Here is a 20499-nt window from a genome sequence, read left to right on the forward strand (position 1 = left end):
TAAATAATGTCAAAAGATCAGAAATCAATGGGCCGGAGGAACGTGATCCGCACGGCTCCGTATGCGACCCCCCCCCCTTCCCCGCATTACGAGTGTCTTTCTACAGCCACTAAAGTTGCTTTTGTTCACCCCCTCGGAGATGTAACTCAAGCATGAGGAAGCCGTCTGACAATGTTTGGATATCGGCAAAAAATAGCCTTTTACTTAAAGGTTACCGGCCAAGGTTTATTGAGTTACACGTTCGTCAGTGATGGGAGGCAGAAGAGTTGAGCCATGAGAGAGCTTCATTAATGTGTAGGTTTGTATTTCACATTTTGATGTAGCCGTGATGTGGAGGAGCAGGAAATGATCAATGAGCCTGTGGATAAAATGGTATTCGGGTTTTTCGGACTGATGTGTTTTAAGAATAACATTTGATCTTTGCAGCAAAATACATTTAAAACTATTTTGAAATTGGTTGCAAAGGAAAATCTGTTAAAAATGCACTTTCATCGTAAATTCGTAAATACAAGCAGAATACAGTGTTTATTACTAAAGGCAAAATACTTTTTTAATTTGTTTTTAAATTGTTTAATTCCCTAAATATATATGATATATTTTGCAATAAATATATACTTTTATTTATACAGATAAATAGAATAAAATTAGAACAATATCGTTGCAAGACAAGCAAAATGTAATAATGACTTTGAAACGATTCAACACGTCTGTTAATTAAACAATAAATGCTTTTTTGATGATTGATTGTCAAGATTGATAAACGCCAAAAGCGACTGAACGTTTTTCTTTAAAGCGTCTTATTTCTTTTATCTGATAATAGCTCCCCTTGTTGGATAAAAATAGACACTGCATTTATTATCGTCGAGCATTTTTGTTAAAACTGCAGGTCAACGGCGGGCTACTTTATCGCCTCCCTTTAAAGAAATGTCGGACCGCTTTTAAAAAATGATTTTTACGGGTTACACCAGAGTTTACAGTATAGGGTTTCAACTTCTGTGGGAGTTGTGATCTGTTCTAATGAGAAAAAGAAAATGCAGCGCCACAATGCTTTGTGTCACCCACTGAGGCTGAGAGATAGACACAGGATTAAAAAAAAAAAAAAAGAAAGAGGGAAAAAAACAATTTCTGGACATTTCTAGGAGATAAATTTAATTTCTTTGCTATTTGGAGGTCTTCTTTGAAAATGCAATTGTAATGAACACATTCAAAACTGGAGAATAGATTTACCCTCGGCTTCAAATAAGTCGGCGTTATCGGACTCTGTCATTCGCTCCTTCCCATTTTCGAGCTGCTAATTGATGTTTTTGATGTCGGCTAGAAAATTGAAGAAAATGTCATGTGTGAACCGGCGCGGAAGTTAATAAGATTGACTTCGTTGACTGAATTCACAATGAGCGAAGGAGAGGCGTGTAATGGGGACTGCTGCGAATTCGCCCGTCCATCTGCCGAGGGATGAAATCGACACCTAGCACGAATGGGCCCGTAGAGGTCGATATGGAGGGATGGAGCATTTGGGATGCCCCCTCCACTTCCAAAAAAAATACTGTTTTTTCTCCTCCCGTCTTAGCAGTTGGGTTTCGGTTTTGTTTCCCACTGATTGGAGTGCATAAGCAGCTGTTTTTCCAGAGGGCTCCTGCCCCAGCCCGGGCCCGGCTTTTCCGTGGCCTCGTCTCCCAGGGCCGCCTCCTTTCCGAACAATGCTCGTTCTTAATGCTGTTTTGAGTCTGAAAAGCCACAGAGCTTTAAAAAGGTTAGATTAAGATGTGGCTAAAAGATGCACCAATATCAGTTAGGGTCATTGCATATGCTTGGCCAATGTGTAACAGAGCCTGAACTTAAATCCCCTTAAATAAAAGGATAGAAGCACCACCGGGGTCGCTCCATCTTGAGCCATTTATCGAGCGCTGGCTGAAAGCCAAACGAAGCCGATTCACTTCTCACGTTGTGTCTCTTAAAGTGAATTTCATCGAATAATCAAATTATTAGTCAGAATTTTTACAATTGTTAATAAACGTATAATTAGTTTAAAAGTATTTATTTGTGGATTCACATTAAGGTGTAATGGGTTCTGCGTTTTTAATTGGGGCACGGATTAGTTGAGTCTGGTTCAGTGCTTCTGATTATTTTTCCCGGCCTAAAGGGGACTGAGCTAAACCCCTAATACGGCCAGTACCCCTAAGCGCTCTTCTTTTTGAAGACACCAAACAAAAAAAAAAAGTGGCCTCTGCTAGCGTTCGGCCCTCCGAGGATCGCGGATAAGGGACATTATTCTCAGAATAGGCAATTAATTCCGCTGGCAACGATCGGTTAGAGCTTCTTCCCCCACCGCCCCTCCAAATGCCCTCCTCTCCACCCTCCACTCGCCATTTGAAATGCTAACACAATGAAATATTTTTCTATTGGTCCGTGTCCCTCGGCTAAGCCACCGCCGCGGGCAAAGAATTTCATCGACTGATGAGACCACAGGCATGCCCGATAAAAAGGTTAACTGTACGTGACACGCACTCCAAGTAGCCCGCGGTACCTTGAACTCTCAAGTTCCGTAACTTTTATTTGACTTTTTATTGTTAGCGAGGCCGGGCTTGTTTGGCCGCGGAGGCCGAAAAACGAAGCAGCTTTTGGTCGCCGTATGACTGAGAAATGAGGCGAACGTGACCGTTTTTTGTTTTTTTTTTCCCTCGTAAAGCAATTTCCTTGTTTTTGATTGTGCTTTTCCTGCGATGACATTTTGCGGGCGAGCCGCCATTGTCCGCTTATTATTTGACAGCTTTTTCCGTATAAAGGAAAACGGGCTGTAATCAAATGCAATGCCTTTCAGATGATAACTCGGGATAGTTTTATCCAGGTAACAATCCATGTTAATTCCAGCGCGATTGAGGAATTAATTTGTTGAACGGTGGAAATGAAGAAAGTGAAATTGATTAAAAAGAATAAATAATATTCGGATTTGTACTGATCTATTATTATTATTGTTATTATTATTATTATTATTATTATTGTTCTGGAGCTACCGAAACCTTCTGCTTTTATTTACATTTTCCCTCCACACAGTATACATTTTGTTTCCATTGTGTTGGATTTTACAATAGCTTGGCTCTGCTGTGTGAGAATAAAGAACAATCCAGGATGGCACATTTCTTCCACCTTCAGGGATAGGCAAGGTAGACTGCCAGAGAGTGGGAGGAGGATTCCAGGCTGTTTTTAAATTGTTAGTAAAAGATATATGGGCACAGAATAGGTATGGATGCTGCAGTACCCCCAACCCCATCTTTCATGCACACAAACACACGCACGCACACACACACACACACACACACACACACACACACACACGGAGTGCTGTGCGAGGACTGAGGCAGGTGGCTCCCCATGGCTGCAGCTTCATGACAACATGCCATTAGAAATAGCAGGCCTGTTGATCAATCCTGCCGACATGACAGCTTCGCCGCGAGGCCTGGCTCTTTGAGTGCCGACGCCGCGGCAGCTCCCTCTCCCGTTTCTCCCCACTAATTGGTGAAGGTTTCTCTTATATATGCTCGTGGCACAGGGCTTTTTTTCTCCTCCACCTCCTCCTCCTCCTTTTCTTCTTTTTCTCCCTCTCCCTCTTTTTTTTTGCTTTTTTAGCTTCAGCTCCTCTTTTCCCCATCCACCCCCCTCCACCCCTGCCACCCATCCATCTTTCTTTCTCTCTCTCTCTCTCCCTCTCTCTCTCTGCATATATATGTATATATATATATATATATATATATACATTTTTTGTTTTTCATTTTAACATTGTCACAGTGGAAGCGATAACTTTGGGTGAGATATTGCAAGCGGGTTGAGTAAAAGGATGTGTGTGCCGCGGGCGCTGTTCGTTCTGTATTTTTTGCGGGACTATTGGAGCTGGGATTTGACATTGACTCTAGGCAATGTGCATCAGCACCAGATACACAATGGGGATCATCCAGAAAAAAAATTAATCTTTGTCAGGTGAAATGAAGGAGAAACTAGGCCTTTGATACGATTGCATTTTTAATTGCACGGTTTATTTTGACAATTTAGGCGAGGCTGCTAAAAATACTATACCCATAATTAAGTGACACTGTGTCATTTACGTTGAGACTCATTTATTTATTATTTTTTTTTGCTCTCACAAACAGCTGTGTTGCAGAATCCGTATTTGTGTTTATTTGATTTATCACGTAATCCCTTTCTTTCTCATCAAACAGAATTAAGTTGCAAAACGTCAAAACAATTGTCAGGAAATGGCTGCGTGTCGCTCGCTGACTTGTCACGGCACGCGGGGCTGCGTTCTGATTCCACCAGCGTTTTTCGCCCGGCGCATCACTCTTAAACGCCACCCACTCTGAATCTCTCCCAACTAAATAAATGAGGGGGGAGATAAGCACACATTAAATGTTTAACTGTCTCGCATTTGTCATCTGTTTTACCCCTCTTAATTAAACAGACGCAGCTTAGCCCCGGCACTCCAAGTGCAGACACACTCACACACAAACACACACATACACACACACACACACACACCCCGCCTGTGAGCGCTGGAGCCTGAGCGCAAACACTGTCCTGCCGATGATTAATTTAGCCGTTAATATTTATTTTACTCAGTCGTGCTAAGTTAGCAGCTCAGTGGAGGGCGAACGTGAGATTTCCTTTCTCACCCTTGTTGCAAATTCAGGAGGAGAAGATGGATTTCTTGTTCATTTTTTTTTTTTTTTTGTTTTCTCGTTTTGTATGTATTTTACATTTGTCCCATAATGATTTTAGCTGGCAGAGAGAGGAGAAGTGTTCTGTGGGCCGGTTGTGATTTGTGTCTGCTTCAGTATATTACAGTGATGCGGTGCATGTTGAAAACATTAACTACTACCTCCACCCAGTGGCACAAAATGAAAAAAAAAGGCAGGTGTGATTGGCAGCACACAGTATTTAATGTAGTGGGAAGACTTGCCTTAAGCGAAGAGGGGGATGTATTCAGCACACAATAGTGCTGCTATCTCCCACTCTGCATTGTCTCTCTCATCGCCGACCTTATTACATGCCGTATTTGGCATGAAGAATCCCCTTCTTATCGACACTGAATTTTAATGCCAATGCGCTTAGATGGCCGCCTTATTCTAGTAGTTGTTTTGACATCATATTGCATTTTTCTTGTGTGTGTGTGTTGGTTTATTATTTCTTGGAGAATCAGAAAGGAGATCTGTCTGCACCACTGTAACACCACTGTGCTCTCAACTTGCTGACTGCTCTGTAAAAACGCGGCCGCGATTGAACATTGTGTGGCACCGGCGCTCCGCCGGTTCTCGGGGCATCAGCAGCAGACGTGGAAAAAGGGAAAGGGAGAGAGCCGGAGCCCGGGCCCGGGGTGAGTGGGAGAAAAAGAGGAGAGGAGAATTGGGGGTTCCTCTGAAGCCCCCTCTCCAGATCCGAGGAGCAGAGCGGGGATCAAAGTGGCTTGTTTTATGTGGCTGGTGCGAGACTTTGAAGTCCCAGAGTCACCTACAGCACTCACTTCATCAAGTTCACTAGTGTCTTAATAGCAGATCAATAAGTTTCAAAGTCAGAGAGTTAATTTGATACTAGCGCTGATGTGATCACGCTGGGCCACAGAGCTGCCTGCTCTGCTCCCCTCTCTCGTCTCTCTCTTCCCTTCTCTCCTCCTCACCTAGATTGGACCTGTTTTAGGCTCTCAACTCGAATTAAGCCGCCGTGGGATTCTGTGTTCGGTGCCTGTTTTCATAGACAGCCTCGTGTGAGCGCTTAATCAGCGTCTGTGCTCGTGTCACAACAATTAAAAGATTGTTTGTTTAATTAGAATTTAATTTATAACACGCCTTCGTAGCCATTTGAATTTTAAGACCCTTATTTTACATCCATATTTTTAGTGTTTGTAGTCTAAAGACTTTACTTATTCATGTGAATTAAAACCCTCTCAGCTGCAATAGAGTTATTTTTATTTTATTGACATTTTAAGCAACAAAAAATTACATTTTTCTGCCCCCAAATTATTTTCAAAAGACTCAGATTAATGTGATAAAATGTTTAATTTGTTTCTGATTTGGCTCCTTTGATTTTATTACATTTATCTTTCTGTACTGCTGAAGTCTAAGTCAGTAGACGTCTCATTGAGAGATCTTTGTAAATATAAATTCTAGATTTTAATTAAATTATTAAAATATTAATACACATTTAGGGAACATTTTCACAAAATTAACTAAATGACACAAAGTGATATCTAAAGTTTTAAATGTGAACGGAGCGCCGACGGAAAAAAAAAATGTATCAATGCCGACGGCTTTTGTAGAATCAGGAGAACGGAGGGCTTTCTTATGCGCGCTATTCATTTCCAGAAAAAGGCAGCACCATCTGTATTTGGTTCGGTGACACCAGCGAGGCTGGATCGGCACCTGGAGAACAAAAGGCCAATTTAGTATGTTCATCTAAGGGTTGCTAATGGTATTAGGGAGCCGGCAGGGTGGTCGGCAGGGGCCCGGCGCTCCAAGGTGAGCCCGCAGCTTGACCCCCGCACTCACACCAATTCACCGTGCTGCTGGCATTAGTGCCCCACATCTGCCATTTTTCCTTGCGACCCCCTCAATGCTTTTATTTTTATCGGGCGCTGAGAGAAAATACGTCTTAATTTGACCCGAATAGGATCTCGCATTCGGCCGTTTCCTCCGACCGCAATCACTGAACGGAGAAAACTGATCAGATAATTGTGCAGAAAGGATGGATGCTGCTTTTAAAGCTTGACTCCATCGCTCAGAATTTACAATATGTGGGAAAAGAGAAAAGGGTTGGATTTATTAAATCATGCAAGAGAAACTGATGCTTTTGGTACAGAGGAGTGAAGAAGATGGCTTGTCATCTGCTTAATTTTTCAAGACAGGTGCAGGTAGGAATGCTTTCCGTTCAGGCAAATATTTCAGCTACGAGAGAGATTTATATTTATTCAGTCATTCCAGAAATATTGTCCGTGTGAAAAATCGAACTGACATAATTATTTAGAAAATGTTTAAAAATTGTGCATTGTGACATATTTGATGGAAGTTTGGTAAATTGTGCAGAGAGCCGTGTTTGACAGAGCCGTGGTTTCCTAGTGTGAAGCTGTTTCTGTGGTAAGCGGGAGCAGGGAGACAGCTCCTGGATGCAGCGGGTGGTGCTGATGGAGGCTGCCTGTGTGGTCCTCAGCGGTCGGTGCTCCGCCGGGCTCTGCCGAGAGTGCTGGAGGTCCGGGGCTTTAATGATTGTTTCATGTTAAATTTAGCGCCAGCGTTGTTCACAGTGCAGCGCTTGTACATCTTATTTCTCTTAATGTTCCACCGAAGGTGCAAAAAAAAAAAAAATATAATAAAAGAAAATCCAGATCTTCTTGTAAAAAGAAAATCAAGGAGAATAAATCCGATCATCAAAAGAAAAAAAGAAGTAGATGTTCTTTGAATTTAAATTTTTTGTCTGCCGTCATCAAAATTATTTGTAATTTATGATTTCAATCCTTACAAAAAATGGTTAAAATTAAGAGTGGAAATATTTCTATATTCCTCTCCTTTTTTCTTGAGGTTCCTGCTGTTCATGCACCATGAAATCTTGCTTCATTAAAAGTGTATTAATCTTGTCTCGTCTCATGGGAGGTACCTTAAGATGATGCTGTGTCTTTTTCTTTAAATTGTTGGAGGAAAAAAAAAATCTTCCAGATTTGGTCCCTGTCAGTCAGAAATAATTGTGTGCTTAATCTTGTCCCTGATGGATGACTTGGAGTTCAGCAATGGGCCAGCTCCAATGACAAATACAATATTAATATTCATTAACTGCTTTGACAATGCTAATTTTGATGCAGTAGTAAAGGGCCTTCCAAAGTTAGCGGCCAAAGCATCAGAGCTGAGCAAGGTGGCAAGATAATTTGTGCTGCTTTGCTGAGCTGAAGGCTTTTAAAGTCTTAAGCAGGGGAAAAAAAGGCTAGGTACCACAAACAAAATAAAAGAGAAAGGGAAAAAGTTCAGACGCATTGGAAACCAGGACTGTGGAAGTAATACGATCAAGAGACGGCTACAAATATTTGACACCTCCAATGCTGCATCTTTGAGCAAACATTTTTTTTATTTAAACAAAAAACCTACAACAAAAAAAGGAGCACAACATGGTAAGTCAGCACATTCTTGATTTTTTTGTTTAATCTTTTTGATCTTTTCAATTATCGCTATTTGAAGATCAATAGTCATTTTTTTCTGCTGTGGTTAAAAGGCTCACAGCGGTGGTATAGTGGATGGTCGGATCACGGCTTTAAGAGTGGGCTTCCTCTCTTCAAGCCACCAGTTGGCCGGGGTTGAATTTTCTATTGCCAGCTCTCCCGAAAACCATACAGGGCTTGTATCCATTTATTGGTATTTTTGGTATTGTTTTAACTGCTGTTGTTGGCTTGTTGTCTGGCATGTTTTTGACTTTGGAGTTGGGGTTCCTTTTCCCCACTCAGTTGTCTTAAGAGAGTTCAGGCAGGAGAGTTGGAGGTGCTAAAAGCTGCACCACAAAGACACGCTCTTTTGGTGATAAATGTTTTTTGTCTTTTGTGTCGCTTGATTTTTTTCCGGGGGCTTCTTTACATCAAAAATTGGGGCTAGCGACGGGCAGGACTGAGGGGCAGCGTGGCTGCAGCACCACGCACCCTTTGCCCTGGATCGGAATGCTTTCTCTAGCCTTTTTTTTTTTTTCCTCCGACACTTTTTCTGCCCAGCGTTTGTGTTTTTTGATTTTGCATTTAATTTAGTGTGACTAGCGGTGAATGGAGCGTGGCTAGTTTTGGGGATTAATGACATGACGAGAGACACCCCGCTGCTTGAGTTTAGCCAAGTTAGGGCAACTCCTATAGACGGCACTCCACTACCTTTATGTCTGCCAAGCCGCTGAATGAAAGCCTCTCTCTTTCTCTCCCTCTTTTTGTTGTTCTTTCAACTTATCAAAGAAAGAGAGATGGACACAAAAGAGCTTATTAGGGGGGATATGAAGATGGGCGAGGGGGAAAGAGGGAGTCCCGGTCAGACGCGGAGAAGAGCAGCGCAGCCTGAGTGTGCGTTTGAATGCATGTGGGGGCTGAGAGTGAACAGGCAGCTCTGGCCACCCGCTCGCGGTCCTCTCCGCTCTGGGACCTGACGGGCTGCCGTCCTAAGTCGCTCCAGCGTACCTTGGCTCTCGCCCGGTCCTCCGGCCGCTCTCTTATCGGCTTAACCCATCGGGCGTTTAGCGAGGGGGCTGCCGTAGATGAGGTGCTGCCCCCCAGTGGATTAGTGGCTGACATGGTGGTGGGAGTCTGCTTGGAGTCTGTGCACTACCACGAGTGCCAGCATGCTTGTTTTAACCAGGAACCGAGCAGCATCCCAAATACAGCTCTTTTAAATGGTAAGACTTTTCAACATTTTAATTACTGCTCTGCTTGATTTTTCTGCTGCTTGTTTGGCTTTAAATATTATGTTTTGATTGGATTTATTCATGGTTATTTTTCTGGGCTCCGTTTGGCAATTTATAACACTTATGTTGCTAAGTGACAGATTGACAATTTGGATAATGAAAGGCAGTGTTTGATTGCTTTGTCTTGACAGCCTGACAGGGGTGTATTATTCCAAGACATCAAACTAAATATGATTATTGTTTATTATACGTTAAAGACAGTTTTATTAAATCTCATTGATAAATACTTTGAGGCAATTTAAAATATTATGTGTTGTATTTACATGTAGATTTCAGTCATTTTGATCGTGTGTCTCATCTGCTGCTCCTGTGCTTCTGTTAACATTAATAAATCAGGGTTAATATTTTTTGGAGTTCGCGTCTAAAATATTTAACTATCGATAATTTTTAATGAAATATGATTTTTGCAAATAACATAATTATACAGTAATAATTGCAGCATATGCTTAAAGAAAAGAAGCAGGACTTTGAAGTTGTTGGTTTCTCCCTCCTGTTTTATCCTGTATTGCTCAAATTAATCTGAGAACGTTACGAGTTTGTAAAGGTCAGAGGCCGTTCCGTTAGCTTGTTTTGTGAAAGTTTTTGTCCTTCCTCTTTTTGTCTTTTATCGCACACTTTCGGGGTCTCGTGCGAACACCTCAGACAGTGGAGTGGGATAGAGGTTTTTTGTTTTTTTTTCTCTCCCCCCTTCGTTCCTCTTGTGTTGTGGCGTTGATGCCATTGTGGCTGGGTGATTGGGAGCTGTCCATCACTCGCTGGCGAACTGGCAGTTTACTTAAGAAAGTGCACGTGGGACAAAAGGAGATGGCAGGAGCGTGGCAGGCCGGCTGAATGGAGGGAGGGCAGGCAATTAGCCACCGCCTTGTCGGGGCTCTTTTACTTGTCAAGCTGGAGCCCCCCGCGCTATTGTCCAAGCTGTGTAAAGGACATTCCCAGGGCTTTGTTTTGGCTTTAAGGGCCTCAGGACTGCCTGCTGCAGGCCAGGGGAAGAGCAGGGTCCTAACAGTGACAGAGGGGCTCAACGACTACAGGAGGGAAAGGAGGAAAAAAGGAACAGCGTATTAAGAGAAAGTCTTCTAGATGTATCTGTTGCCAACTATTGAAAAACCTTAATACAGCTGGAAAACAAATGTATATTTGTTCCATTTAATCCCAACATGGTTAAACACCTGAGTTGATTTTTTTCTTAATTATCTTCCACTTCAATAACCTTCATCAGGCTGTATTAAAAATAAATGAAATGTTACTGTGCTTAGGTGGAAATAATTCTTTCCATAAATATTTAATTTGTCGTGGTCATTAGTCAGGTTTAGGTTGTAAGAGGTTATAAAAGGTAATTAAAGGCTGACAAGTCGAGTTAATTGTAGTATGTAAAAATGAAAATGATCCAGAATTATTTCAGAATGTTCTTTTAAAAAAATAAATCATTTCAAGGTAATGAAATATAACATTTCTTTATTAATAAAATTGTATTTTATTATTTTCTTTCTGTCATGTTATTAAACATCCAGATAAAAATTCCCTCGTATCAAATGTTTAATCTGGTAACAAATCTTTTTTCTCAGTCATCCCAGGAAAAATGTCATATATTTTCATCTTTGTACATTTATATTGGCACATATTTCGTTTTATTTTTTGAAAAACAACGCAGCCAATTTTAGGAAAATGTTCACCTTTTCAAAATAAAATTTAGAGAAAAACAAACGTTTGCTGGAATCCCCCCTGCAAAGCACCTTGACTGTTTACACACTGCTGGCCAACAGATCTCTTGGATTTCTCTCGCGCTCGTTGAAAGAAGTCGTGACCATGTGAAGCTCATCATTTGACTCCGGCATTCAGGAGAATAATGGATTTGAAGGTGAAGTAGTTGCAGGGAGAAAAAAAAAAAGGAGAATGGGGAGAAGAGGGCGGCGAGGAGGGGCTTGAGGCCTTGTTCACATGAACCTTGAATGGAGACATGGAGTCGAGGCGGGGAGTTAAGAGAAGAATTGTTCTGAACTCTGAGGTATTGTTTAGAAAAAAGGGTGAGAGTGAGGAAAAAAAGAAAGTGGGGGGGGGGGGGGGGGGGGGGGAGTGCGACGAAAGGTGCCACGTCCGTGTCAGAGTGAAGACTTTCTCTCCCTCCAGTCGGTTCACCCCCTCCTGGAAAGTGTGTGTGAAGAGGGGACTGTCAGCATCACACAGATAAAGTGACTGTTGGCCACACTTTGCTGAGCCTGCCCTCCCTTTGTGGATGTTGTTGTGTCTTGTTCCTTTCTTTTCCTTTTCTATCTCTCTCCCTCTCCTGCTACCTCCTCTTTGTCTCCATCTCTCGCCTTGCTCGCTTTACCTTGTAGCCAAAGCTTTTCAAGCTGCCAGTTCGTCTCTGGGCATCCTGGAGGCACAGCAGAGCCCACACACATACACACACATACTCTAAGAAAACACATACACAGACCCAACGTACAGCAGGGATTTGGGTAATAACTGATTTTTTTTCGTGTGTGTATGTGTGTGTGTTTGTGAGTATATATATATATATATATTTTTTTTTTTTTTCTCGAGTATTGCTTGTGGGAAGACTGCTGCCGTGCTGAAAAGCTGCTCGCAGTAATTTTTCCTTCTCTGTCTGGCTCTCACTTTTTGTACTTCTTGTCACCGGCATCAAAACTTTCGCTGAGAGAAAAGAAGAGGACCGCTGGCCGCTGAGAGCGAGAGCTTCTGTGGTTAGAGTGGGGGATTTTGGGGGGATTTTTTTAAGGATGGATGTGGGTGGGTGGGGAGGATTGTGGTGACTGTGTGTGTGTGTGTGTGTTCGTGGAGAAACTAGGCCTCAGACCCAGACGCCTCAAGAGATACATACGCTCTAATGTCAAAACCTGGGGGAACAATGGTCAGCCGGCCGCGGCACCAAGTGCAAAGAGAGGGGGGACGATAAACACACACGCACGCCACACATGCCCAGCAACACACTGAGCGGAGGAAGGAGCCAAGGCAGAAACAGACAAAGAAGGAGGAGAAGTGGAGGAGAGAAGCGGCCAAGAGAAGCGAGAGGGCTTCTCCCCGGCGTAGTGAGGGAAGGAGGATCTGGGGGGGCCAGGTGGAAGAAGAAGAAGGAGGAGGAGGAGGAGGAGGAGACGGGGGCGGGGGTGGGACAGAGGGGGTCATGTACCCGCGGGATGGAGCTTCAGCCGGGCCGGAGGAGACGGGAGCCAAGGCAGGAGTCCTGGGCCCCGGGCTCTCTCTCCTCCAGCAGGTGGGCTGCTGGCACCTCAATCTGAGCAGCTGGGTGAGTAACGCCGCACTGCTCCCCTGCTTCGTCTTCACTGTCTGTGCTTCCTTTTTCTCACCACTGAAGGCTTTTAGCATTATTCTGACAGGTTGTTGTTGTTGTTGTCGTTGTTGTTGTGGTGCAGTTTTGGTGAGGGGAAGGGAGGGGTTGGTATTTGGGTGGAGAGAGTCGTGGTCATCTGAATTTTCAAGTGTTTAAAGTAGAAAACTTTGGTGTTTACGTGTGTATACATTCATGCTAAAGCAGACTTTTTGCAACTGTCACACACTTTAAATTATTTTGTTTTTTTCTTAAATCGAGGCCTAAGCAATAAACGTCACAAGCAGCGCGTCTAGATTAATTTAAAAAGTGCATTTTCACTTTCTCTCGAGAGGAATATTATTTCCTTGACAAAAAAAATGATGTGATCAAGCTCATGTCTTAACCATGAAATGTAAAATAAGATTTCAATAACCTCACAGATTAACATATCCCTTTGTCAATGTTGCCATCCAATTCAAATTCTTAATTGCCTGGCTTTCAACTGAAATTCTGAGGGGGCTGATTGCATTTCAAAAGGCAGAATTCAGTCTGGCTCTTAACACCGTGATACAATATCACCTCTCAGAGAAGCCCCCTTTAACTCAGGTACGAGAGCTCAAGAGGCTGTTTACATTGAAAAGAAAAAGCTTTAACGCACACGTGCGTCTTAAGAGGCGATTTGTCTTCACAGAATACAACAGTTCTACCAAATACCACTTCATATTTAAGCTATTTGTGCGCAGTTTTATTTATCTGTGACATATCAGAACATGTCCTTTCTAGCGATTCTATTTGATGTGCCGACTATCAAAGATGGGAAGCGAAAATAAATGGTGACGAACGACTTGAGTGCTAGCGAAGAGAGCAGGAGGAAGGGGAGCAAAGGCTCTGGCCCACATAATATTTTTGTTCAGCGCTGTGATCAAGCAGTCGGCATGTCACTGCAGCAAAGTGAATAGATTAACTTTTAAATATACTGTGGTCTCGGGAGCCCCTTGCCCTCAGAGACGCATCTTCTCTGCAAGAGAAAACTGATCAACACCTCCATATCTGCTTTTTAAATCCTCTCACACCCCCCCTTCCTCACAATTCCCAGGTTCTTCATATTGTGGAGAGTTTTTCTTTTTTTTTTCTCTAATGATTAACCAAGGAATATTATTTCTGAAACGTAGCAGGGTTTTTTAATCAGCGTGCTATGCTGCAGGATCGTGGCTCTGATAAGCCTTTAATTTGTCGAAGCATTTCATATTCCATTGCCGTTAATCTCTAAGTATTCCTTTAGATTGTCTGCTTGAATCTGTGGATTGATTTGACTGAGTGCTACCAGGGCTAGTGTGTGTGTGTGTGTGTGTGTGTGTGTGTGTGTGAACATCAGTTGATATGAGGTTTGCAGGGAGATGAAGATCTTTAGCCTGGAGGGGGCACTCTATACCTCCCATAGAAAAAACAGCAATCATGTGTGTAAACACATTTTAACAGGACGACACTGAATGATACCAGATGATTCGTCAGATCGGTGGCAGCACAGTTTGTACTTTTTGTTTTGCTCAAATCAAACACACACACACACACACACACTCTCCTCTGACACTTTCCCCAGCTTCCCCCAGTGTTGCAGTTGTGTGTTTTCTGTGCGGTGTCACTCCATGTGCCTTGGACGTGGGCCACTTGCACGCTCTGGGAGAGGCTCAGGGCGCTCTGGCAGCTTTTTCTGCTTGCTTTGGAATTTGGAGGCCTGAGAGGACCCCAATCCATCACGGCACTGTCATTCCCGCGTCTCTCTCCTCTCCCTCTCTTCCCCGGCCTCTCTTCCCCTTGCCCCGGCCTCTCACTACAGCTCATTAGCGCCCCGCAAGCTGTTGTGACAACTCATCATATCATGACATAAAGCAGAGAGACAGAGGCTCGAGCCCCCCCCCCAAACCCAGCCACCCCCTGGGCCCGCAAGGTCGCCACCTTCACATTTAGGGCTCAAATTGGCCCTGCGAGGTGCCACCAGACGGAAATGCAAGGCCAACAGCTTTTTCCTGTCCGGCCTCAACCTCTCAGTCTCCCCTCCCTTTGTCCCGCTCGGTCCTGCTGTCACTTTCTCACCCCCTCTCTGCCTTCTCCTGTACTCCCCCCCCCTCACTCTCCCCAGAGGTCTGACTTGAAGCAGCTCATTCATTTGTCCACTTGCGAAAAAGGCTCTTTTCACGCAGAACAGCGTTTCTCACCAGCGAGTATAGGAAACATTTTACACTCGAGATGGTGTTCTGGACTTAGCAGCGATGCAGCTCGTGACGTGAGTTGCAGAGCCACATTGTTGGAAGCGGTGGCCGTTTGTGAGCCATCAATGGCTACCAGAGAAGCGCCATTGATCAGTGACGCGAGAAAACGAAACGCAAATGCATATGAGCTCCTTTTCCTTCAAGCATGCGGGAAATAAAAGAATAGATTAGGATGGAATAGAATAAATAGAGCCAAGGCGATATCAACAACATGACCAGAGGCGGCAGCTACTGTTTCTGTTTGTCTGCTGTACTTAAGTGAGCTGCCTGCACTTCACAGCACTGGCCCTCCTCAGCAGCAGGCGCCGTATGTGTCCTGGATGTGGTAAGAGTCAATGTGCTGCTCATTGATGTTTGTACAAGAGTGTGCTCTTAAATTTTTCTGCAGGGTCTTTTGAATGCGAGATCCCTTTTTCTTTATTTTTGAGGCTGGAGAATCATCGTCATGACTACAGAGCAGCATCTCTGTTTGTCTTCTGCTGTATTTTTGTTTGTTGTAATGACGGAGGTGGTGGGAAGGAGGATGCAAGTCAGCGGGGGTGTAGGGGCAGGAAATGTTCTTTCTTTTCCCCTGGCTTTTTGTGGAGCCGGGAGAGTAAAGCCTCCCACGTCGCCTTGCTTTTGTTTCTCGCCGCTCTGTGCGGCTGAAGCGCCCAGCAGCCTGCCAGACGAGTCCCGGGCTCGCATTGTCCCACGGTGACCACGGGGGCAGGTGCTGGGCCTTCCTTTTCTGCAGGGACCACCGGGTGCTTGCCTTGACGTCAGTGGGAGACAAAGTGGGTGTGCGGTGATCACGTGGCGTGTGGAAGGGAGCAGGTGAGCTGATTGAAGACGTCAGACCACAAGAAGTCAGTTGACCGACAGGGTGATCAACAGTTTGAGCTGGTTAGCGTTAAGGTTAGGCAATGGCAGTGGATTTCTTGAGTTTCAACCCATGTCGGCAGATAGAACTGAAAGGAAAGACCTCTGAAAGAACGTGAAATGATAGAAAGTGAGGTACAATTCACTTAGCAGTTTGTCTTTTATTGGAAAGCAGCAGAACTTGCTTCCCATCCAGCCACTTTCTGTAGTTGACCGTAGAGGCCGCAGTCGGTCCAGCCCACCGCTATTTGCCTCACTCTGGGCTTTTCAGAGAAAAAAAAAAGAGCACACTCTTAGACCACAAGTGACTGTGATGTAAATCGGCTGGCTTCTAGCTCTCTCCCGGTCCCATACACACCCTCTAACACCCTCTGTCTAAATGTGGACTCAGTGGATGGGCATTTTGAACTGTCTTCTCAATGGCCGGGGCCCCTGGACAAAAGAACTCATTTAAATGGCCACTAAAGCTTTTCAGTGCCAAGAGATGAAGAATTGACAACATTCTTTCACATCATTACCCAAGGGAGGAGCGGGGAGTCGTGAAGGAGGAGGTTAGGAGGTGAGAGATAGGGGAGGAGTGTGGGGGGGGGGGGCAAGAGAAAGAAGAGAGGAGAAGAAGACAGAGGCCATCTTCTAGCGCTCGGCTGCAGACTCATCAGCTGTCATAACCCCCCATCCCGAGTGTTTTCCTGCATGTTTTCTTCTTCTTCTATCTGAGATGTGCAGATCAGATCAGGAGCAACGAGGAGGTTTATGTTTCTTCTTTAACGAATCCCATTCCACCTACCGCCCCCTCCACCCACCGACACAAACACACATATACCAACCCCCCCCCCCCGTCGCCCCTCCATCCCCTCTCTCTTCCTTCTCTCCTCCATAGCCTTTTCAGCTCAGGGCTGTGAATGAGTCCCAGGAGTCTCTCTGCCTCCCTGGAGTTCTGCTGGGGTTCATTAATCTTTCATTGGGACCATGGCAATAGGGAATGCCCACCCCCCTCCTCCCCTCCCCTCCCCACTTTCCACTCCCCCAACACTGCCACTACAGAATAGAGGTCTGGATGGCCCGGGCTTGTACGGTCCATACAGATGGACAGCTTTAACTAGCCAGTAAAAATTTAGCACCGGGGCTCTGAATGGACTGTTGGTGCATCAGGCCCGTTATTAACTTCAGCCCGGGCACATGATTAGTTTGCAGCATTAACTTGTCTCGCCCTGGGCCCACCGCTTTGCATTTGTTTTGCCAATGAGCATCTTATGCATGTATGCCCCCCCCCTGCCAACATCTAGTCCCATTAATGTTTTTCAAAGTCTGCTGGAAATGTGCCACAGTGGAGGCTTTTTTTTCTTGCATGGGTTAAAGTCGCTAATGAGGGTGTGTGGCCCTATGAGAGAGCAGATTGAACACACACGCACACACACACACACACACAGGCAGCTTGGTGTCTCACTCCTCTCCCCCTGAACATATCATCCATGTTATGATAAGCCTGATTAGTGCTGCTTCTTTGACTGCTGAGGGCAGGATAAGGATGTGTGGGTAAAGAGGCGAGAGCAGCCTCTTCCACCAGCCTAATCTACAGCAGAGCTCTAATCTGGTTATCTTGTGGTCGGGGGGACTGTGTGTTAGTGTGTGTGTATTAGTGTCTGCCTCGGCCTGGCCTGATGAGAGGGGCTGAGCTCCGGTTAACGCAAGGGGCCCACGGCAGCACACCCCTAAAGCTCCACTGTAATCTTTGGGTAATTGAAAAAAGGGGGCCTGCGCCACTTAGGAGCACAAAGAGAAGATTACATAGCTAAAACTAATTTGGCAAAAATGCAGAAATGGATTTTCAGCCCCACCTCCTCTCTCCTAACCCTTTTATTACAATACACCCCTTCCCCTCCATGAACCGGGGGCCCTGGGGGAATAGATGAGGGGAAGGGGAGCGAGGAAGAGGGGAGACCGAGAGGAGGCTCGAGAGCGGAGCGCTGACTGGAGCTGCTAATGACTGTGGATTTACACGCGCTGCCTTGATTTCGTGGTTTACAGATGATCGATTACTTCACTGCAACCGTGGTTTAAAAAGTGCCTCATCACACATCAGACCCAAATGTGAACTGGCAACCCCCCAAGCCTCTTAGATTGTGTTACCGAATTCCAGGGTGACACCGCAGAAGTGTTTTTAATTACAAACCACACTATTTTCACTGTGGCTTGGCGGTTTGGCGCCTCGAGAGCGCCCAGAATTTGATCGCTGCTCTTTCTGAGAGCCTGCAGACCGAGTAGTAATTGTGTGGCAAGCGTGTGCAATCTCTAACCTTTAACACAAATATTAATGCCCTGGCCTTTTTGTCTCGTTTCTTCTTTTCTTTTTCCCACAGTCTAATAAGGTTCCAGTGGTACAGCACCCTCACCATGTGCACCCTCTCACACCTCTGATCACCTACAGCAATGAGCACTTCACACCGGGGAACCCCCCACCTCACCTACAGACAGACGTGGATCCCAAAACAGGTACGTTTTTCTCCACTGAATTCCTGTTTGACTTTGAGAATCAAAACAGAGTTTCAGTTAGCGACGTGCACCGCTACAGTGTGTCTTAAAAGGTGTCAGGTAAGAAACTTGTGAACATAAAAGTTGAGGAAAAACACAGGAGCAGCTCTCCTTAGATAAGGCACGTCACCTCTTTGCACTGATGGGTGTGTAAATGTTTTATTACCACCACGGTTCACGTATTCAGGACTGTGTTTGTCTTGATGGCGTCTGTCTGTCTGTATACGCGCTCTTGTAAAAACAGATCAAGATTAAAACCATTCAAATGTCACGCACAGGTGAAGCAGACTGTACTGTTTAAACTACTGTCTTATTTAACATTGGCTCCACCCATACATTGCTTATTCAATGATCTCAGAAAGAGATAGTGATAGCCAAAGTCAGACAAAGTCATCTCAAGTGCTTCTTGTTGACAACTGCCGCCCTCATCTGTTACTCATTGATTTAGCTAGCATGCTAATTTAGCATGGTTTGGCCCCAGCGGAAAGTGGCCTAACATTGGAGAACCTGAACCTGAACAGTGGCTCATAAACGTCTCGTTAAACACGGAATTCGGCAAACGACCACGGCTGCTCGCGACCGCAACTCTGTTTGCCAAGGCTCGGAAACAAGGCGGCCACTGTGGTTGGAGGTCCTCACATCAGAGGCCGTCTTTTGGGAATGATGTCTTTCCCCTACATAAATCCTCGAGACGGAGGATGTGATCTGAGCGCTCGGATTTAAAGAACTGCAGTTGCGTCTTAACAGCCTGTTGATTTAGAGTATCCGTATTTAGCAGTCAGGCTCTGCCCACACATCCCTCTCTCCCACAACCATTTAGCATACATTTTTTTGGCAATTTCATTCATTTCTGTGAGCATCTTGACCCAGCACTTAATTTTTGTTAACTGTCATTCAGCCCGTCCTTTCAGGTTAATGCATTTCCAGGGCGGTGAATAATTTCATGCTTTTCTGGTGGTCTCTGGTGGATTCAGTCAATGTTTTAGGTAATAATTTTCCCTTATTATGATGGTCCTTACAAGGGGGAAATAATGCGCCAGCTGCTGTTTAATGTAGTGCCTAATGGGGCTGCTTAATTGGGCTCAGTGTTTAATTAATTAATGAGCTATATTAGGTCTTCAGCGTTGGGTGGCGTTGGGATAATAGGCTCTCCCTTTTTTTTTTTAATAGAACTCGCCTTTGTTGTATTCCAAGAGAAGTTTTTCCGCTCGGACACAAACTGCTGGACGGCACATTGTCCATCAGTAACAGAATCCCCCTCCTGGATAACCTGGATCAGCTGCAGACTTTGGGTGTAACCACCAACAGCGGCCAAGTTCTGATCTATGAAGACTGAGCTGGCTCTTAATTCGTCGTGTTGGCACGGGTCAGAATATCTGCAACAACAGCTGCACAGGCGAAGCCAGCTGTGTGGAAGAAAAATGAAAGTCCCCCAAGTTCCTGGTCTACCGAGCACGCACACACCTCCTCGCTGTGCTTTTTTACACATGTCTAGTGTTCCCTGTTTCAAGTTTGTCATGAGAGAGAAAGTTATTTTTACACCCCGGCTGTGTACGAGACCTTTTCAAGGCATTCGTTCAGGGCAGCTTGTCGATGCAGTTTCTCCGCCTGTCAGCTGCCACGGAAAAGTAAAGGCAACGCCGCGGACGCTGTGATTGCTTGGCGTTGCCCTCAACGAGAGCTGTCCTTAAATTGGACATCTTTGTCACTGCTCGTCTGCGGGGGATAGCAAACAAAACTCGCTGCTGTTTTTGTCGTGAATCTGAGGATCGGTGGGACAAATGGAGACCGATGAGCCAATAAATACAGAGCGTTTTACGTTGTCATTAGCTGTTTTAAACACTTATGACAACACTTCATGTATAGTTATTTAAAGGTGCGATATGTAGTAATGGGGAGACATTTTAATGAGAAGAGAACGATCTTTATTTACTGATTAATTTTTAGCCTAAACAAACTCAATAAACAAACTGACCTTAAAGGACGACACAGTTTCATACTGTTGTACTTTGTTTATATGTGGCGGGCCCTGCCACATTTCTAGCCTCAAACAGTGTTCGGGGACCTTGTTTTCCTCTGAGAACAGCT

General features: G+C 44.7%; 1 protein-coding gene across 22 annotated transcripts in view; it reads left to right on the forward strand.

Annotated features, from left to right (window-relative positions):
- The window catches only part of tcf7l2 (transcription factor 7 like 2), a 90537-nt gene that overhangs the window by 55117 nt on the left and 14921 nt on the right, over nucleotides 1–20499 (forward strand). For all 22 annotated transcript variants that reach the window (XM_084342393.1, XM_084342398.1, XM_084342382.1 and 19 more), the window contains one exon: nucleotides 18240–18372. In XM_084342393.1, the coding sequence (XP_084198519.1) occupies nucleotides 18240–18372 (133 nt within the window). The remainder of the gene's footprint in view (nucleotides 1–18239; nucleotides 18373–20499) is intronic.

The sequence above is a fragment of the Pagrus pagrus genome (genome assembly GCF_965226575.1).
Source record: "Pagrus pagrus genome assembly, chromosome: 21".
Taxonomy (NCBI): Eukaryota; Metazoa; Chordata; class Actinopteri; order Spariformes; family Sparidae; genus Pagrus; species Pagrus pagrus.